This window comes from Macrobrachium nipponense, chromosome 33 (assembly GCF_015104395.2).
Source record: "Macrobrachium nipponense isolate FS-2020 chromosome 33, ASM1510439v2, whole genome shotgun sequence".
Lineage (NCBI taxonomy): Eukaryota > Metazoa > Arthropoda > Malacostraca > Decapoda > Palaemonidae > Macrobrachium > Macrobrachium nipponense.
Genome location: NC_087219.1, coordinates 5353478 through 5374278, shown reverse-complemented (window position 1 = coordinate 5374278; position 20801 = coordinate 5353478). Strand labels below are relative to the sequence as shown.

At 42.2% G+C, this 20801-nt stretch overlaps 1 protein-coding gene across 5 annotated transcripts in view; it reads right to left on the bottom strand.

Moving 5' to 3' along the window:
* LOC135202933 (uncharacterized) overlaps positions 1 to 20165 on the bottom strand; it is a 485514-nt gene extending 465349 nt beyond the window's left edge. For 2 of the 5 annotated variants that reach the window (XM_064232405.1, XM_064232402.1), the window contains exon 1: positions 19861 to 20165. Coding sequence is in view for 3 of the 5 variants with exons in the window: in XM_064232402.1 (XP_064088472.1) it covers positions 19861 to 19975 (115 nt within the window). In the remaining 2 variants the exon portion in view is untranslated. Of the gene's footprint in view, positions 1 to 19286; positions 19353 to 19598; positions 19740 to 19860 lie in introns of those variants that run through there. The other 3 variants (XM_064232401.1, XM_064232404.1, XM_064232403.1) reach the window with 3 other exon arrangements.
* Between the last annotated feature and the right edge of the window lie 636 nt (positions 20166 to 20801).

Here is a 20801-nt window from a genome sequence, read left to right as displayed (position 1 = left end):
TCAGTAGGAGAGGATTCCTTGTCAGGTGACGGGCTGATCCTGTGAGAAGACGAGGGGCGAGGGGACGCCTTCTTCCTTCTCCCAGAAACTGCCGTAGCACGCGCTCGAGAGCGACTGGGGCGCTCAACAAAGTCTTCATCCGATGACTCCTTACGCTTCTTCTGTGGCGGGAAGGCTGCGAACACACTCTCAGGCGATGATCGCCTCTCGAGAGCCAAAACTGGACGTGAAGCGTCACGATCACCAACGTCTCCTTTTCAGCGGGCGTGAAACAGAATGAGAGCTCCACCGCCCCATTGTTGCGTGGGGAGGAAGCCTCTGAAGAAGAGAAACACTCTTTCAGGAGACGTGCACGCTCCTTGGCAGTCTGTGTAACGTCAACAGATACTGCCGAAGGCACGTCAGATCGGTGGGCGTTCCCCGTAACCCTCCTGCGGCTTTCGACATGCCCTCTCCCTGAAACCTGGGAGTCCGGCAGCGGTCTAGGCCTAGAGGCGAAATGGGGCCGATCTGACGCACACCCTCCGACCAACGAAGGAGCACTGTCACTGCACTTTGCACCTTCACTTTTGCCTTCTAAGGCGAGCACTTTAGATTCTAAATTACAAATCGACTCTAAGATAAATGTAAGGGTATTACCCTCCAACAGACACTGTTTCAGGGCCCGAAGGCAACACTACAGGGTTAGGAGTAGTGATAAAGGAGGGTTAGTAGGAGAAAACATGAACTTCCTGACGTTTACCTGAAACGCTCCTGGAGGAAGACCTCCTTAACCTATCCCGTTCAAGCTTACGCAGATAGGACTCATACGCTCTCCATCCAGAATCAGAAAGACACTCACATTCCTTGCAGCGACTTTCATACATACAATCATGCTCTCTGCAACTCTTACACAAAGTATGAGGGTCTACTGATGCTTTCAGTAGCCTACCTCGACAATCACTCTTGGTACAAAACCTGGCGCTAGCCGAACTAGAACCAGACATCTTATTTAAAGAGAAATCAAGCCAAAATCAATCAAATCCACAATTAACGTGTGCCTAGCCACCGATCCAAAAGTCAAGATACCAAAAAATCAAAAAGGGGTACTTATAGTAGCCAAGTTTCCTAAATTCAAGACGGAGGTGCTGAAAACTGTGTTTACAACACCGGCGACAGAAAAATTATGAATAGAAAATGGGAATGATTCCTGATACCCGCCTCCCAGCGGCGGGGGAATGGGTACTAACCACCTGACTCCCACTACGTGTGTCGTAAGTTTTTTAATTTCTGTCGGACTTCGGAAAATACAGCTATATATATATCTGACAGGTAAGTTTCATGAACAAATTAAGGATTATTTCACGAAGCGACATGAAGCGAGCCCAGAAATGATATTGTTATGATACAATAAAGTTTCATACATACTTACCTGGCAGATACATACTTTAGACTCCGTCGTCCCGACAGAAATTCAAATTTCGCGGCACACGCTACAGGTAGGTCAGGTGATCTACCGCCCTGCCGCTGGGTGGCAGGAATAGGAACCATTCCCATTCTCTAATCAGATTTTCTCACTTCCACCTGTCTCCTGCGGGGAGGCTGGGCGGGCCATTTATCGTATATATCTGCCAGGTAAGTATGTATGAAACTTTATTGTATCATAACAATATCATTTTCATACATTCAACTTCCCTGTCAGATATATACTTAGCTGACTGGCACCCTTGGTGGTGGGTAAGAGACAGCTAACTACTGAAATAGACAGGTAAACAACATATGTTGTAGGTACAGATAAACCTTGGTTCCTACCTGATTAAGCGGAAGACTTTGTGGCTACTGCCCAGGAGTGTGCTTCGCTTCAAGAGCCTCAGCGAGATAGTGATCTATGGCTAAGAGTTCTTGTGGGTCTGCCAACGGGGTCTTATCCACTTACATGACAACACACCTTGCCTAGTGGCATAATTAAGGAGCACAACACCAATCCCGATCACCTGATCCTAACACGAGGGTTAGTACTTAAATTGAAAAGAGTTATCCCCAAACTCCTTTCAAAAAACCCTAAAAACTCGATGTTAAATAAAATTTAACTCACTAATTAAGGATCAGTATCGGCTCCCTATCCCAGCAACGTATCCGCAGACACGTATAAACCAAGAGAGAAGGATCTCTCGCAGGTTATCTTGACATCCTTCGGGTAATGGGAAGTCAACACAGAGTTACATCTCCCGTATGTGACAGCTAATATGTCCTTTATGACATATTGTAATGGAAAGAACAAGAATTCGCAAAAGCTCGCACTTCATGCGCTTTTAATTCTCAGCTGTTTGAAAGAATCATCAAGGCACTTTATGAAGTGCTTTAGAGATCACACTTGTCTCAAAGAAGGCCAGGGCGTTCTTTGATATAGATCTCTTCTGGATGAAGCCTGGAGCCTGGCTGGCGCCTCGCACCTGGCTGGTGCCTCGCGCCTGGCTGGCGCATTACTCTCGGCTGGCGCCTGGCTGGCAGCTGGCGCCCGTCTGGCGCTTCTGGAGCCTGGCTCCTGGCTGTCGCTTTTTGGCGCCTGGCTGGCTCCTCCCCACTTGCTGGAGCTTCGAGCTTGGCTGGAGTCTCAAGGCTGGCTGGCAATTTCCACATCGGACACTCTCACCTGTCCGATCTGTTCGCGGTTGGAGGCCCGCTCCTTCTCCGCATCAGACAAAAAACGCGTTCATTCGAGCTGTCTGCCTCTGGCGTTTTTCGCCTGTTTGGCACTTGGCGCCTGGCTGGCGCTTCGTTGCCTGAGGATCCTGAACAAACCACAATAGTTTATCAGGAGACTGGAGGAGGGTGGAAGGAACTCTTCTACCTGGAGCCTCTGGCCTAGGACGAGGGGAGGCGCTTGTAGCCAGTTACATCCAGTAGACGATAGGATATCTAAACAGGACAAGAGAGAAGAGTCTTCCTACGAGGAGGATCCTTCGTGAGTACTTCCGTTGCTAACGAGATCTATTCCTACATGTTGAGGAGGTTTCTCGTTGCAGAATCTTCCCTCTCCTTACCCGAAGGAGGGGAAGGAGCCTGGAAGTCGAAGGAGACTCCCGAGCCGAAAGTGGGCGAACCCAGGCTTTCTTAGCTCTTATCGTGTCCCTCTGAGTACCTTCTGGGAAGCGCTTCGAGCCTTCATCGCACCCCAAAGACTCTGTAGGCAAACGTTAAACCATTTCTTCTTCTGAAGATAAAACTTACGTACCCTGCCTGGGCAAAGAAACCCTTCTATCTCTTCCTGTATCAATTGGGAAAGTCCCTTGACTTCAAAGCTCTGAGCCAGGATTAGAAGGGTTTTAGTTCTTTGCCAGACATACTATGCTGGCAAGAACCAATCGCCGAGTCTCCATTGAATCTGATGCGAGATTCCAATACACAAAAATTCACTTGTCCTCTTGGTAGTTGGTAGGGCGAAGAGAAACAATGAATTCCCTCATAAAATTTCTAAAAGAAGCTTGATGAGGAGAAGTTCCAACTTGTCGGAACACGGAATCTGCGGGCCACGAAAAGATCCCAACTTGAAGTATATGATATCCTACTCTTGGTCGTATTGAGGTATCGTATAAGATCCCGAAGATCTTAGTCCTCTGCTATCTCTAAGTCCCTTTGTAGAGACAGAGTATAGCCTGCTACTGTATTCTTTGATAGCAGATATATACAAAGGTGATTCTTCTCTCAGAAAGGGAAGAAAAACCGCCATGTGGGTCACAGAGGTATCGGAAGAGGACAGTTTCCTCATTCAACCCAGTACGATCTGCAGCACTTCTATGTCTTGGCCATGACACTTGTCATTCCCCTTGCAAAATCCTCTCATTCATACCAACTTCTCGTCAGTCTGCACGAAGACAGACTCAGAGAGGAGAGGTTTTTGAGGTCCCTTCTTGTGAAAGCCTTTACAGGCTCCTGGTTGGCGCTACATTGTCCGAAAGTCCTGAACATCCACAATAGTAAATCACAAGACTGGAGAAGGGTGGAAGAAATTCTTCCACTTTGAGCTTTGGCTTCTCCGGCAAGGGGAGGTGATTGTAGTCAGCTACATCCAGTATACGATAGGATATCTAACAGTACGAGAGATAAGAGTCTTCCTCCGAGGAGGATCCTTCTTGAGTACTTCCCTTGCTCACGAGATCTCTTCTTACCTGTTGAAGGGGTTTCTCGTTGCAGAATCTTCCCTATCCTTGTCCGAAGGAAGGGAAGAAGCCTGGAAGTCGAAGGAGACTCCGAGCTGAAATTGGGAGGACTCCTGATTTCTAGCTCTTTATTGTATCCCTCTGAACACCTTCTGGGAAGCATTTCGAGCCGTCATCGCTTTCCAAAGACTCTGTAGGCAAACGTTTGAACCATTCTACTGTAGATGAAAACGTAAGTACTCTGCCTGGACAACGAAACCTCTATCTGAAAACATTGAATCAGGAATAGGGGGTTTTAGTTCTTTTGCCAGACATACTATGCTGGCAAGAACCCACTGCCTAATCTCCATAGAATCTGATGCGAGATTCCAATGCTCAAAAAAAAAATTTTACTTGTCTTCTTGGTCGTTTAGGACCAAGAGAAACAAAGAATTCCCTCATAAAAATTTCTCAAAGAAGTTTGATGAGGAGTAGTTCCACCTTGTCGGAACATGGAATCTGTGGCCACAAAAAAGACCCCATTAGAAGTACATAATATCCTACTCTTGTCACATTGAGGTATCATATAAGATCCCGAAGCTGTTAATCCTCTGCTATCTCCAATTCCCTTTGTAGAGACAGAGTATAGCCTTTTACTGCATTCTTTAATAGCAGACATATACAAAGGTGATTCTTCCCTCTGAAAGGGAAGAAAAAACCGCTATGTGGTTCACAGAGGTATCGGAAGAGGACAGCTTCCTCATTCCCTCTAGCACGATCTGCAGCAATTCTATGTTTTGGCCATGACTATTGTAATTTACCTTAAAAAATCCTCTCATTCATGTCCACTTCTGGTCATTCTGCACGCAGACAGACATAGTGGAGAGGTTGTTAAGGTCCATTTATAATAGATGCTGATAGAATATCCAGACTCTCTTGGAAAAAACTTCCAAAACATGTTGTGAGAAGAACGTGACCTCTGTGAATCCAACCTCTCTAAGGCCAAAATGAGGCATAAAGTATTATCCTCTCTTTGTTTGACGCCCTTTATCTTAAATTCTGCAAAGAATTTATATTTAGGGGAAAAAAAAGACTAAAGTTTATTCCCCTTTCTAAAAAAAATAAAGATGGCGTATATTGCTACCTCTCTTGGTTCGAGGAAAAGGAAGCAGTCTATAGGAAGCCTGTTCGTCTTCTACCTTGCTAAGAGATCTATGAAGAAGACTTTCCGCAGGTTCTCACAACTCTTTCCAAAAATGTTAGACATGTTTACAGTTATTATCGTTGATCGAGAAGGTTCTCTTTGTTAACGCGAACAGGAGCGAAAAAAGAGATTCTCGATGTTCTTTGCGATATAAGAGTCGTGGAATTGGCCTAAGTGATTAAATGGGTAACGAAATCAGGAACGAATTTTGCCGTTACCGAGCCTGGTGTCCGAGAGGCTACTGGACTCTTAGGTTAATAACTCGCTAAAACGAGAAAATCTTGGATGGTGCTCTTGGCTCACTGCGCCAGGCTGGCGCTTCTAGCGCTTTGTGCCAGGCTGGCGCTTCTGGCGCATTGCGCCAGGCTGGAGCTTCCTTCTAATTCTTTTAAGGTTATGTGCCAGAACACCTGTGCCTTTATGGTACCCGATATCCTTTCACGTTAATTCCGTTCTTAGTAGGAAAAAACTTTATATACGTAGTATAGTCCATTCAGGGAGACAAGTTCTGCCACAAAGAGAAGGTTTCCCATCTGACTCATCCATCTTCTGAGCAGGTACTCTAATAAGCCATGCTTTCGTAAGCCTGAGAGCATTATATAATATAATGTTCTGCTGCGATAGAATCCTTTAATAATGTTACCTACGGTAAACAGCATTGAAAGGTTGTATTATCTCTCTTATTGAAAGCTTCTTAGCAAAAGGCATACAATATTTTATTTATGTTAGCTTAACTATCCCCTCAATCCGAGGCTAAGACCGCGATTGTAGGGGAGAGATACGGATAGTTATTCCATCCCACAGGAGAGAGAGATGAACCCGACCCCTCATGACTGACACCTACATGGTACTGCGTTGGTCTTAGGATCTCAGCGAAAGCAATCTCCGTTAGCCGTCTGGCCTTACTCTTCCAGAGTTGCCAGCTACTCCATTTAATAAAGGAATCTTATAAAATTATTATCGAACTTCAGGAAGTTCTTATTAAAGCATATTTAAGCGAAACAAGACTTCTATAAATCTAGAAGCTAAGTAGGTGTTGTCTTAACAATCCATTTAAGCGTAGTCCTTCCTAGGAAAGTCGTAGAAGGATACTGGTAATTGAGTTGCACAGCAAGAAGTAACTACGGTATGTGTTTAAGATTTGACCGTATCGTATTCTCATACAGCAGATACTCTACTACCTTCTACTATCTTCGTTCTTTTCGTTAATAGAACGATAGAAAGAGTATACGTATATATATCCTTAAGGAAGGAAGTTAATCCAGGAACTCTTTAAATCCTTGTGATTTCCTCATAAATCGCGGAAGAGACAGAATTCCTGTTCATCACTAGGGTTTACGGAAGGAAGTAGATATTTCCTATCCGCCATCATACCCAAACGTCGATGAGATTCTTATTAAGAAAAACTCCCAAAGCTCTTGCCTCCTCAAAACGAGGGAAGAGCATGGATGAAGGAGAGAGTCTGCATCGAGAGGAACTGCCTAACACAGGAGTCTTCTGAATAATGAAAAGGGGCTTCTCTTAGTATCAGAATCCTTCTGACAAAAGCAACGGCCGCCTGTGCGACATCTTGCACATTTGCCAGGGGAAAGTTGCTCAAGTTAAAAAACTCAAAGAGGAGCCTCGCGACTGACCTCTCTCTCAAATGCAGATTTGGAATATTCTGGTGCCTGGCGCCTGGAGTCTTGCGCCTAGCGTCTGGATAGTTCCGCGCCTGGAATGTTCCGCACGCTAGAAAGGAGACTCGCTCCTGGAACGTTCCACTTGCGTGGAAGGTCCCGTGCGCCCTTATAGTTCCAAGCGCCTCTAGTCTTCTTTTACAAGCCTCTTGCCAGTAAACGTTCAATGGAAGCATCCTTCTGTCTACTATAAGGCTCCTCAGTCTATCCGTCTGTTTTCTCTTTGAAGGAGCCTTGCGCCAAGAAAAATGTTCTGGAACACGGCTCGCGCTCAGTTGCTGGAACGAGGCTTGCGCTAGTCTGTTGGAACGCGGCTCGCGCTAGTCTGTTGGAACGCGGCTCGCTGCTGGCTGTTGGAACGTTGCTCGCGGTAGCTTGCTGGCTGGCTCTCAGCCTCTCGCTCAGTGTTCTCTTAGTTTTCAGAGAACGCGCCGATCGTCCGAACTCCAAACATGTACATTCTTCGTCTTTTCGGATGTAAGATGAAGAAACGGAAGAAGAGACGCACTTTTTTTTAAGGATGCCTTTCCAATGGCTATCCCTGGCAGTCTGGGACGTTCTACAGATCCTGCTGAGGGAACGCCCGATCGGTGGGGATTCTCCATAACCTCCGTAAGGCTTTCGACTTTCCTTCTCCTCTGGGCTTGTGAGCTTGGAAGAGGTCTAGGCCTGAGAGCGAGATAGAGCAGATCGGACGCACCCTCTACTATTTTAGGACGCCTTTCCAATGGCGAACTTGGCAGTCTGGGACGTTCTACAGATCCTGCCGAGGGGACACCTGATCGGTGGGGATTCTCCATAACCTCCGTAAGGCTTTCGACTTTCCTTCTCCTCTGGGTATGTGAGCTTGGAAGAGGTCTAGGCCTGGGAGCGAAACAGAGCCGATCAGAACGCACCCTCCACTGCACTGGGAACACTAAAATCACTTCTTACCTTTCAATAGCTCGTATTTTGAGCTACATTCCTTTGTCTTCAAATTGCAATATGAATTTGAAGATTCTGTGAAGAAAGAAGGAGATGAGGATACAACACTACTAGTATTGTTAATGCTCTAACTGCTCGTTAGTACGAGAGCTATGAAAACTTCTAAAGGAAGCGTAACTAATTCTATTCCTGACTTCCTCAAGATGGAAGTTAGCTCAATCAATTCTAACATTTACTACACGTTATTATGAATAAATATTAAAATTTCCCTTCTTGCAAACTATGTGAGTGTCTACCGAAAAGTTCGGTAGTTACACGTAAACAATTCTTCGAAATTTTCGAAGCCAAAGTCATTAAAACAAATTAATATGCGTATGCCGAACCAAAGATCCAGTACTTCCCTGCAAAAGATAGCCCAGAAGATCGATGGCAATGAAATCCAAAAATCAAGTCAGGAGGAACTGCAAACATTGTTTACATTCCAAGCGACAGAAAATATGATAGAAAACAGGAATGGTTCCTAATCCTGCCACCCAGGGCAGGACGGTAGATCACCTGACCTACCTGCAGCGTGCCGCGAAATTTGAATTTCTGTCGGGGACAACGGAGTCTTAGCTATGTATATATCTGACAGGTAAGTTGATTGTATGAAAACTCCCGTAGCTCTTGCCTCGTCATAATGAGGGAAGAGTATGAATGAAGGAGAGTGTCCACGCTGAGAGGAACTGCCTGTTACAGCAGTCTTCTGAATATTGGAGAAGGGCTTCTCTCAGTATCAGAATCATTCTGACAAAAGCGACGGCCGCCTGTGCGACATCTTGCGCCTTTGCCAGGAGAAGGCTGATCCTGCTAAAAACTAAAAAGAGAAGAACTCTTGGAAGGTGATTCACGCCTGAAAGTGTCTGTCTCTGGAAAGTTCCGCACGCCTGGAAGGTGACTCACGCTTGGAAAGTTCCGCGCGCCTGGGAGGCGACTCGCGCCTGGAAAGTTCCGCTTGTGTGGGAGGTTCCGCTTGTGTGGAAGGTTCCGCTCGCCTGGAATGTTCCGCGATCCTGTTAGGCTCCTCTCGCCCGGAAAGTTCCTCCTGCCTGGAAGGGGCTTCTGGCCTGCCTGGCGCTTCTCACCAAGCTGGTTCTTCTCTGTCTGAAGAAGACCACTCATCTATAGGAGCTAGTTGCTTGGGAGAAGGCGGAACATTCTCAGGAAGCTTGGACACAACTCCACGCTTCATGGAAGAATGCGGGACAGGAGATCGGAACTCTGATTCTCGCTTGGAGGGAGAAACGCCTGGTTGCTGGAACGCGGCTCGCGCCTGGCTATTGGAACGCGGCTCGTGCTTCTCGCCTGGTTGGAACTCAGGGTTCTCTTAGTTTCCAGAGAACGCGATAGATCGTCCGAACTCCAAACATGTCCATTCTTTGTCTTTTTGGATGTAAGATGAAGAATCGGAAGAAGAGACGCACTATTTAAGGATGCTTTTGCAATGGCGATCCTTGGCAGTCTGGGATGCTCCAGATCCTACCGAGGGGACGCCTGATCGGTGGGGATTCTCCGTAACCTCCGTAAGGCTTTCGACATTCCTTCTCCTCTGGGCCTGGGAGCTTGGAAGAGGTCTAGGCCTGGGAGCGAGACAGAGCCGATCAGACGCACCCTCCACTGCACTGGAAACACTATATTCACTTCTTACCTTTTTTAAAGAGCTCGCATTTTGAGCTCCCTCGATTTATTCTTTAAATTTGCACAAGATGAATTTGTAGTTTCTGTGAGGTAAGAAGGTGATGAGGATGCAACAACTACTAGTATTGTTAATACTCTAACTGCTCGTTAGCACGAGACTTATTAAAGCTTCTAAAGGAAGCGTTTCTAGACATATGCTTTCTGACTTCCTAAAGTAGGAAGTTAGAGTGTTTATATTTCCTCAATCAAGTTTTTTAACACTTCTTACACTTATTAGTGAATAGATATTAATATTGCCCTTTATTGCAAAATATGCGAGTGTCTACCGTAAAATTCGGTAGTTTCACGTAAAATTTTCTTCGAAAATTCGAAGCCAAATTCATTAAAAAGTTACTATAAGCGTATGCCAAACCAAAGACCCAGTACTTCCCTGCAAAAGATAGCCCAGAAGATCGATGGCGATGAAAAACGAAAATCAAATCAGGAGGTACCAATAACGATGTTGTAGGCACCAGCGACAGAGAAAATCTGATTAGTGAACGGGAATGGTTCCTATTCCTGCCACCCAGCGGCAGGGCGGTAGATCACCTGACCTACCTGTAGCGTGTGCCGCGAAATTTGAATTTCTGTCGGGACGACGGAGTCTAAAGCTGTATATATCTGACAGGGAAGTTGAATGTATGAAAACGTAAAGTATGAAAAAGTAAAAAAAAATAATTTAAAGTTTTTAGTAAAGTTAAGTGTTAAAGTTTTCTGCCATTTGTTAATGTGTTTTGTAAAGTTTAGTGTTAATGTTTCCTGTCATTTTTTAATGTTTCGTACAGTTAAGTGTTCATGTTTTCTGCCATTTGTCGTCGTCCTCTGTCGCCACTTTCGGAGACCGCCTCACTCGAAAGGTAAGGTTCCTCCACATTCTACTACATATGTACGTACAGTATTTCTTGTACCCTGTACATTAATAATCTTTATTTACAGGTAATCACAGTTATGTTGGGTATTGAATGGTCCAAAAGGTTCTATTTCATTGTTAATTGGTCAATTTAGCTTTATTATAAAATTTACTGTGGTGTTTTTGTAGGGCTTGGAACGAATTAGGCAATTTACATGTAAAATGTGGTTCAAGATACGAAAAAATCAGGGTACAAAGGCTGCTTTGGAACTGATTAATTTCGTATCCTGAGGTACTACTGTATTGTATTCTAACCTATATGTTAACCTTCCTTCAAGTTTATCTTTATTGGAGGGGGGTTCGCCCCCCGGTCATGTAACACGTTAGGTTAGGGTAGGTTGGTTATCTGTTACAAAGTGATTATTCGCAGAGCCCAGCTCGGCGAATAAGCGTTTGGTAATTATCGGCCAAGCTTGGCTCGCTCCGCTTATTTGCCGAGCTAGCACTGCACGCGCATACCACGGAACTGCTTAGGCGGGCTATACAAATGTGCGCTTGTTAATAATCCGACGTCATTCAGCCCTCAGACATCACCAAGATTACTTTGTTCACTGGGAGACTATCGCTCATACTATCTGCGATGGCTTTTTTCATGGTGGCAAAAGTTTTGCCAAATGGATGGATTTTACTGAAATTCTGGATCAGTATTCTCAGGCTACTAAGACTGTGCAAACCAGAGATTATAAAGAGGACCTCAGTACCCAGATCATTTAATGTACGCCTATATTAGGCTTAAATGCAAACACTATGGTGTCAACAAGGTTGACGTAAGTGGCCACAGACCAAATCAAAGGTATGGAAAACTGTTTTTATATTTTAAAAAGTAGAAAAGTAAAAAGTAATGGGTAAAGACAAAAGAAAAAAAAGTGTGAGTTTGTTGCTCGCTAGTACTTCGCCATTGATCAGTGACAGTATGTCTGAAGTATGTTGCTGTCATAAATTCAAATGCGTACACTTAGGACTATAATAATAATTGTCCTTCCACTGTTTGTTAGGACATAATATATATTTTGTGAAATAAATGTATTATAAAATAGGCTAATAGCTATTCCCAGAGCCGAGCTCGGCAAATAAATGCCTAGCTCTTATTCACCGAGCCCGGCTCTGGGAATAAGGCTTACCTATATTCAAGTTTGTGGTTCTTTAACCCTTAAACGCCGAAGTCGTAAAAAAAAAATGTCTCCCGTGTGCTGGAGGTGTTTCAGAGTGAGCGCGGAAGCGGAAAAAATATTTTTTTCAAAAAATCACAGCGCGCTTAGTTTTCAAGATTAAGAGTTCATTTTTGGCTCCTTTTTTTGTCATTGCCTGAAGTTTAGTATGCAACCATCAGAAATGAATAAATTATCATTATCATATATAAATAATGCGATATATGATAGCGCAAAAACGAAATTTCATATATAATTGTATTCAAATTGCGCTGTGCGCAAAACGGTTAAAGGTAACGAGTTACTTCTTTTTTCGTTGTAATGAAAACTAAATTGCGATCATTTTGGTATATAACACATTGTAAAACGATAAAAGCAACACAGAGAAAATATTATCACAAAATAATGCATGAATTCGTAACGCACGGACGTAAACAAATATTTTTTTCAAAAATTCACCATAAATCTAAATATTGTCCTAGAGACTTCCAATTTCTTTCAAAATGAAGACAAATGATTGAATATTACTATACTTTAAGAATATTAGCTTACAAATGCAGTTTTCGACCATATCTGACTAGGTAAAGTTGACCGAATGTCGAATTTTTTATATACATATATTTTTTTATATGCAATTATTTCGGAAATAAGAAAAGCTACAACCTTCAAATATTTTTTGTTTTATTCTACATGAAATTGCGCACATTTTCATATATAAAACTCTACGAAATGCCTAATATGAAATGGAGCAAATATTCCGAGAATGGAACGTACGCATTTCGGAGATTTGTGGCGGAGAATCCGCGAGCGGAGGGAAGGAAAGTTTTTTTTAAATTCACCATAAATCTAAATATTGTGCTAGAGACTTCGAATTTGTTTCAAGATGAAGATAAATGACTGAATATTACCAGACTGTAAAGAGTTTTAGCTTACAATTGCGTTTTTCGACCATTTCGGTAGAGTCAAAGTTGACCGAAAGTGGTTTTTTTTCTATTTATCGTGATTTATATGCAAATATTTCAAAAATGAGAAAAGCTACAACCTTCAATTATTTTTAGTTGTATTCTACATGAAATTGCGCACATTTTCATATATGAAACTTTATGTAACGGCTAATTTAAAATGGTGCAAACATTACCACAATCGCACGTATGATGTTTTCGGAAGTTACCGCGCGGACGTAAAGAAAATGTTATTTTTTTCATAAATTCACCATAAATCGAAATATTGTGCTAGAGACTTCCAATTTGTTGCAAACTGAAGGTAAATGCTTGAATATTACTAGAATATAAGCGGTTTAGCTTACAACTGCGTTTTTTGACCATTTCGGTAGAGTCAAAGTTGACCGAAGGTTGAAAATTTGTCACTTATCATTTTTAATATGAAAATATTTCAAAATTGATAAAAGCTACAACCATGGGTTGTTTTTAGTTGTATTGTGCATGAAATTGCGCACATTTTCATATATAAAACTTTATGTAACGGCTAATTTAAAATGGTGCAAACATTGCCACAATCGCATGTATAATTTTTTCGGAAGTTACCGCGCGGACGGAAGGAAAAAGTTTTTTCATAAATTCACCATAAATCGAAATATTGTGCTAGAGACTTCCAATTAGTTGCGAAATTAAGTTAAATGATTGAATATTACTATAATATTAGAGTTTTAGCTTATAATTGCGTTTTTCGACCATTCCGATAGAGTCAAAGTTGACCGAAGGTTGAAATTTTGGGACTTATCGTTATTTATATGAAAATATCTCAAAACTGATAAAAGCTACAATCATGAGTATTTTCTTGTTATATTCTTCATAAAAATGCGCACATTTTCATATATAATACTCCATGTAACGGCTAATTTAAAATGGTACACAAATTATGTCAAAGTGACGAAATAATTTCCGAGATGTGTCACAGATACTTTTTAGTGCGGCAAGAAAGAAATTCGCGCTTGCGTAACGATTGTAAACAAAACAAAAAACAAACCTTGATCCGTGAACTCCCAGCATCCCCAAGGCGCGTGATTCAAAGAGTTTTTGGCTGGTAGGCCTAACAATATTTTTCCGCGAATTTTTAAAAAAAACTTTTGTATGTCGACGTAAAATACGTCCAGTCAGCACCCGAGAGAGAAAAAATGTCGACGTAAAATACGTCCTAGTCGGCGTTTAAGGGTTAAGAGGGGGTAACATGGTTGGGATCTCTGGTAGGCAACAGTACTACTAGGTTAGGTTAGGTTGGTTATATCTTAGGCTACCTTCAAGTGTGTCTTCCTTTGAGGGGAAGGGGGGGGGGGGGGGGGGGGGGGGGGGGGTTACAGTGAGGGGGGGGGGGGGTGCTGGTAACATGTTCTACTACTAAGTTAGGTTTGTATGTTAAACTATATGTTAGGCTTTCTTTAAGGGGGAGTACTTGCTAACATCAAACCCCCACCCTCCTAACCAATAGGAGATGTGCATTTTTACTACCCCACCCCATCCTTCCTACCCTATTTTGCACGGTCCACTCTTCCATGATTTCATCTCCCATACTATACACTAGCGCCACTGCTGAACAGGACGTCATGGCTGCCTGTAATCCTGGAACCTCTCACTCCTCCAAGCCTCTTACTAAGAACACGCTACCAACCACCTGTAACATTGTTACATCAGTTATAAGGATTTCTATGCATATTACTCGGGCATTATGACCGCTTAATCCAACTGTGTCAAGATCACAGACTTTTAAGAAAGCAAGTCTTTTGCCCCCATTGTGGTAGCGAGTGCAGACTCGATTTGCAAAAGAAGGGCTTCAGGTAACTTAACTTGCACCTTATTTATTGGTTTTTAAACTTTACCATATGTTTCGACCTTAAACTAGGTTAAACATTTGATATTCATCTATACCATTTATGCCCCTGCTCCATATTTTCATGTTTTGAAGGTAGTAACAGGTATTTTTCTTTCTCCATAGTCTCTCAGATGCAACAAGTCATATAGGTACCCCTTATAGTAAGAAGGCCAAGAAGCGGTGTGCTTTCTACTTTTCAGGCCATAGTTAATTGGTGCATCCAGCAGAAGAAGCAAACTGGTGGCCCCGGTACAACTGTTGCAATCGATGAGGCAAAATTTGGTCGGCATAAGTACAACGTAGGTCGCGTCATCGAAGGACAGTGGGTGTTCGGTGGTATCTGTAGGCAGACCTGAGAGTTCTTCATTGTTCCTGTTCTCGATAGGACAAGCGAGACTTTGCTTGCAGTTATCAAGGAATACATTATGCCATGGACCACTATTATTTCTGATTGCTGGAGGGCTTATGATTGCCTGGGAGACGAAGTATACGTCCATTTAACACTCAATCACTCCATCAACTTTGTGGACCCAGTAACCGGTGCTCATACCAATACTATCAAGAGGAAGTGGAGGGAACTCCGGGAGACGACACCTAGATACGGACGTAGGCTGTACAACTTCGTCAGGTACTTGGTTGCATATTTTAAACTTCACTTTCAAGACCCAAGACGAGGCTCCACACCTTCATAAAAGCAGCTGCCGCCTTGTACCCTCCACCCCTTTAAGGTAAAGTTCCAAAATTATTCTTTATCACTTATATTGGAGATTGTTCTACCCAAGTGTTACATTTTTGTGGGAAGATGGTTGTTATCCGGAAAGTCTACATAACTATTCCGTGGAGAGCAACTAGTCACTTAGTCAACTCATACCTTCCCTTCTCACCCCCCCCCCCCCCCCGTGTGCCATCTTCCCCTTAGTGAACATATGGGTCCGTGGTGGCTGCGAACTTCAAACATGGAGGCTTTGTTTACATTTCTTCGATGTCCACCAACCGAACACTTTGACCGTTTCCCAACTGAGTTAGTCTATGGCAGTTGACATTTTCCTATATTATTTTACTTTCTGAACAAGATTTCAAAGGAATAGTATTTTTTACCTTAGAAACTCTATTACGGTGGTACATCGCATCCTGTGTAGCGTCTTGTAGTCTTCAAAGATCAATTACAGTTCAGTTACAGTTGTCCGAATAAAATATTCCTTTGGAAAATATTGTTCAACAAGTAAATTAACATAGGAAACTGTCGACTGCCATAGTCTACCACGATGCGGAATGCTTACATAGAAATACCTTGTACCTAACTTAGAAATACCTGTAACTTTTCGGGTTTAACTTGGTCGGAAAAAAGGGATAATAGACATGAATTATAATAAACATTTTGAAGTAACATACATAAAGCTAAACTAAATAATGAGTAAAGTAAACAATTAAGGAAATATAGCTTTGCACCTCATAAACAGTGTATGTGTGCCTGCAACGAGTTTTGTGGAGTTAGCGCTTAGAACCAGAACCGACTTCGCTATCAACAACTCTCAACGTAGTTCAAGTGCAATTTGGAGGAGGAAATTAAGACCAAAATGTGTATAATTACAATCAAATAAGCACTGTAGAGTTTCAGTTGTGATGGCAGTAAGGATAAAACCACCGATTGTAAGGTAAAAATGAAGGTAGATCTAAGCTGTTGTACCGCAGCGAACTAGACTATGCCAGATGACTTTTTCCTATACAGTTTTACCTCCTGAACAAGAATTTAAAGTAACATTTGTTTGGCCGGCTGTAATTAAGCTGTAATTTACCTTTGAACTCTATCCTATGGTAAGGGGGACCGATGGAATGCGGGTTTCAGGCTGGGGTAAAACACTTGTAGAATTATGCAGTTCAACTCTTATCCTACGTAAGGGACCGATGGGAATGCGGGGGTTTGGGGTGGTGGGGGTGAAACACTTGGGGGAAGGTTTTGCCATGTTATTGTGTTATTTCCTCTTATTTATGACATTTGAAACCCGAAATACAAGCTGAAATAAAGCGATAAATAAACCGATAATGGAGCCGTTACATACCTCAAATCCACTGATTACTACTGCTATTACAACGCCGAATCCTACTAAGCATGCGCCAATCCTAGGGCGCATGCACCGTAATATAAGGGAGCTTTTGTTTCGCACACAAACTTCCTAAGGAGATTAATGATGGGGGCGGGTGTTTTGGGGGGTTACATGTATTGTTACATATATTCCTTTTCCTCATTTGTTTTGTAATTGTGTAATATTATTTCAAGCTTTTATTTCAGTTCTGTATATCATAGTATTGTATAATATGTGCACTGAATTGTTCTCACTTCATAAAGTTGCCCTATATATCTTACAATATTACGTTACAATTAAGGGCCATACCCCTGAAAGTCTCCTGAGGGGTGGGACTAGAGGGAGGTTTTAGGAAGTTTCGAGACCTTTCTGTCAATGACATGAAAATTGATGGTATTACATTTTTCCATTTTAAGACATTCCAAATTACACATGCATTTCATCTCCCTTCTTTTTTCTATATTCACCTTTACTTGCCTTTCTGATCCTTAACAATTTCTTGGATAACATTTTACTTATTATATTTACTTTCATATTATATCATTTTTCTCAAGACTGTCTTTATTTAAGGTCAGGTAACATGTTCTGTTAGGTTAGGTTGGTTAGTATCCTAACCTATATGTTACACTTCTAAGACTGTCTTTGTGTAAGGGCGGGTACAGTGGGGCTCGGCCCCCCTCGGTCAGGTAACATGTTCTACTAGGTTAGGCTAGGTTAGGTTGGTTAGGTTAGTATCCTAACCTATATGTTACACTTCTAAGACTGTTTTTGTGTAAAGGGGGGTACGGTGGGGCTCTGCCCCCCTCAGTCAGGCAACATGTTCTACTAGGTTGGGTTAGGTTAAGTTTGGTTAGGTCAGTAATCCTAACCCTACGTTTACACTTCTAAGACTGTCTTTGTGTAAGGGGTACAGGGGGGGGGGGGCCAAGCCCCCAGTTAGGTAACATGTTTTACTAGGTTAGGTTAGTATTACCTAACCTAATATGTTTACACTTCTAAGGAATCCTGACTTTATGTATGGCGTGGGGGTACGGGGGGGCTGAGCCCTTCTGGTCAGGTAACATGTTCTACTAGGTTAGGTTAGTATCTTAACCTATATGTTACACTTCTAAGATTGCCTTCCCTAAGCGGGGTTATGGTAACACGTTCTACTAGGTAGGTTAGATTAGGTTAGGTTAGTATCCAACCGACCACGATGGCCGAATCATTCCCTGGCACCTCCCACTCCTCCAGGCCCATTACAACTTGACTCGACTCTACCCAGTACTTGTGTTAATAGTTTCCTTAGTTATAAGGACTTTAAAGTCCATTACTCAGGGCAGTGTGAAAGGTTGATAATGTACAGTCAAAATCACAGCCTTTTGCCCTCATGTCGACGAATGTAGGCTTTTATGTAACATTTAAGGTAATGTTCTTAATCTGTATGTACATTATTTAGTTATATCAATTGTTTTGGTGTTCCTAAGATTTAGTGCTCTTGATGTTGGTGATATTTATTGGGAATTATTTCACATCATATGCTAGCGTGGCTTTACCAACTCGTTACACTCGTACCTGTAACCTCCCCCCATTAAATGACATAAGGCTCCCTGTTGGTTACATATCCCACACCCCCTACTAGCATTCAAATATGGCTGTTTGTTTACGTTACTGGCCCCGAACCAAAACTTCGAAGATTGTTCAGTCGAAGTAGACTATGGCAGCTGACGTTTTCCTATGTTATTTTGCTTACTTTACAAGAGTTTAAGGTAATATTTTACCAGTCGACTGTAACTAATCTGTTATTTACCTTTGAACTCAGTACATTGGTACATCGCACCCCTGTACCTTCATGTTGTCTTCAAAGGTAAATTGCGCTTTAATTAGAGTAGACTGAATAATATTACTTTAAATTCTTGTTCAGCAGGTAAAATAACATGTGGAAACGTCAACTGCCATAGTCTACTGTACCGCGGAATGTGGGCTTAGAATTACCAGAATGAATTTCAGTTCAAACCATGACCCTGGGAATAAGAAGTTCCATACTTTCACTAATAAAGGCAACAAAATGTTGTTATAAAGTGCTAATTACAACTGCAATCTTGAGTAAGATCAATAAATGTTACATATATTCGCTAATATTGTTCAAATGAGCCCTGGGAAGGTTGGGAAAGATGTGAGAGCCATGCCGGTTATGAAAGGGACCGGAGGCGGTCGACGCCATATTTGATCTAAAAACTGCCTTGAAAACATATTTTACTTAGACCTCACTCGCTTATTTCAGTTCGCATACCGCTTTCATATATCATTAGTATGTTGACGAAACTTCAATCTTTTGAATGGTTTGCTTAAAGATGTAATTGTATTCTTTCACCAATTAAATATCGATTGAATAAGGATGATCCACCTGAGTATGATGGATCCAGGGCGGTATTTCCCTCTAGTCTACATAGGTAAATTACAGTTTAGTTACAGTCGGCCGAATAAATGTTAAGCAAGTAAAATAACAAAGGAAATCGTCTATTGCCATAGTCTAGTTCACCGCGGAAAGCCGGCTTAGAATTTACCCCTTCAGGAGCCATATGTTCCACGGAAGGAAACTGGCGAGGGGTTTGGGTGCACAAGGTAGGAGTTGGGGTGGGGGTTGGTTGTTACTAGCTACTAGGTAGAGGGACGTAAATAACAGGTCACCACTAACGACTCATCTTTATCCCTGAAGGTTTGCGTACCCCTCGGCCTCTTACCAGAACACGAACATGGCCGCTTTGTTTACGCGCCTTCTTCCCAACACACAAAACCCCGGATTCCCAAAGTCCCCTATCATTGTTGGGTAGAGGGAGAAAGAGAGAGTGAGAGGAGGTATAAATTGGCTAGGTAACAGTTGACCGTCACAAGAAACTAGGTAGTAAGCTACCTACTTCATCAAAAGCACCAAAACTTCAAGAAAACCCTAGATACTACTAGCCTAGATGGCTAGGGGTCAGGCATCTTTAACACTAGCTAGGCCTACCTTACTAATTTGCTACCAGAGTGAAATCAGCAACGTCCTACGATCCTAAACAATGGGAAACCAAAGTGAACATCGCAACGTTCTAAACAAAGGGAAATCCTAAGTTCAACTCCAGAACTCGATTACCCTATATAGTAGCTAGTTCACAAAAGGATTTCCAGGACACTTGCAAGTCATCATGAGAATCCTATGAAAATGCGAAAGGGATCCCACAAACTTTCACCAATTTAAGAAAGAATGGCAACTGTGCTAGTAGTATTACCTTTTGTTTTTTCTTCCATTTTAATGAACAGAAACTCTTCTGCTTCATGAACTGCTTCCAACATACCACCCAGACAGGGATTAATAACAGCGGTTGTTGGATGCTCTGTCCCCATGACTAGTAAAAGGTTTCGCGAGTCAAACGCTTAGTATTACTGGTACGGTGCAGAAGAAAGAGCAGCGACTTGCGATTGCTACTTGCTGTTGCTGGTGACTGGTCGTCAGTGACGTCACACGGTCACAGTCAGACTCGCTCGTCACCAGGTGACCAGGGCTGCCGAAGTGTGGAAATGACGTCACTAATACGGCTTATCTTGTCCACATTGTGATTAGGTGTGGAGTGTGGAATCCACGTAAAAATTTCCACACGCTTTTTACTTAAAAATAGTATGCTAGTTAAAATCTAATAATAACTTATGAAAATATTTTGCTATTCTATTTTTATAAGTCTCACACATATATCCATAAAAATATATAATTAGTTTTATCCTATTTAATTTGTGGATGCGTTTTGGATATTTATCAGATGCATAACGCTGACCGTTGATTCATGTGCAAACCAAGACCTAGAGCTAGAATATATATAAGCTCGATCTTGACCGTACAAACTGGCTGGCTCCAGCTCCAACCAGCCTCAGTCCTCAACGAAATCTACATTTATTCTTTTTCATAAAACTAGAGAGTATTCTTAATTTGCTAGTTTTGATGGTATATTTTCTTGAAATTTTTGTGAAATATATGCATACATTCATACAGTCATTTGGTAGCAAATTATTTTTCAGCGATGCACTTTACAGCTTTGCAATGCTCACTGCAATTTTTGCATGTGAAAATTATTAATGTGCCTGTATAATCAGTTTAGTTATTCTACAACTACGGTGACATAAACTTTTGAAATGAACAGGCTTTAATGATTTCATAACTGTAATTCGTTTAACGTAA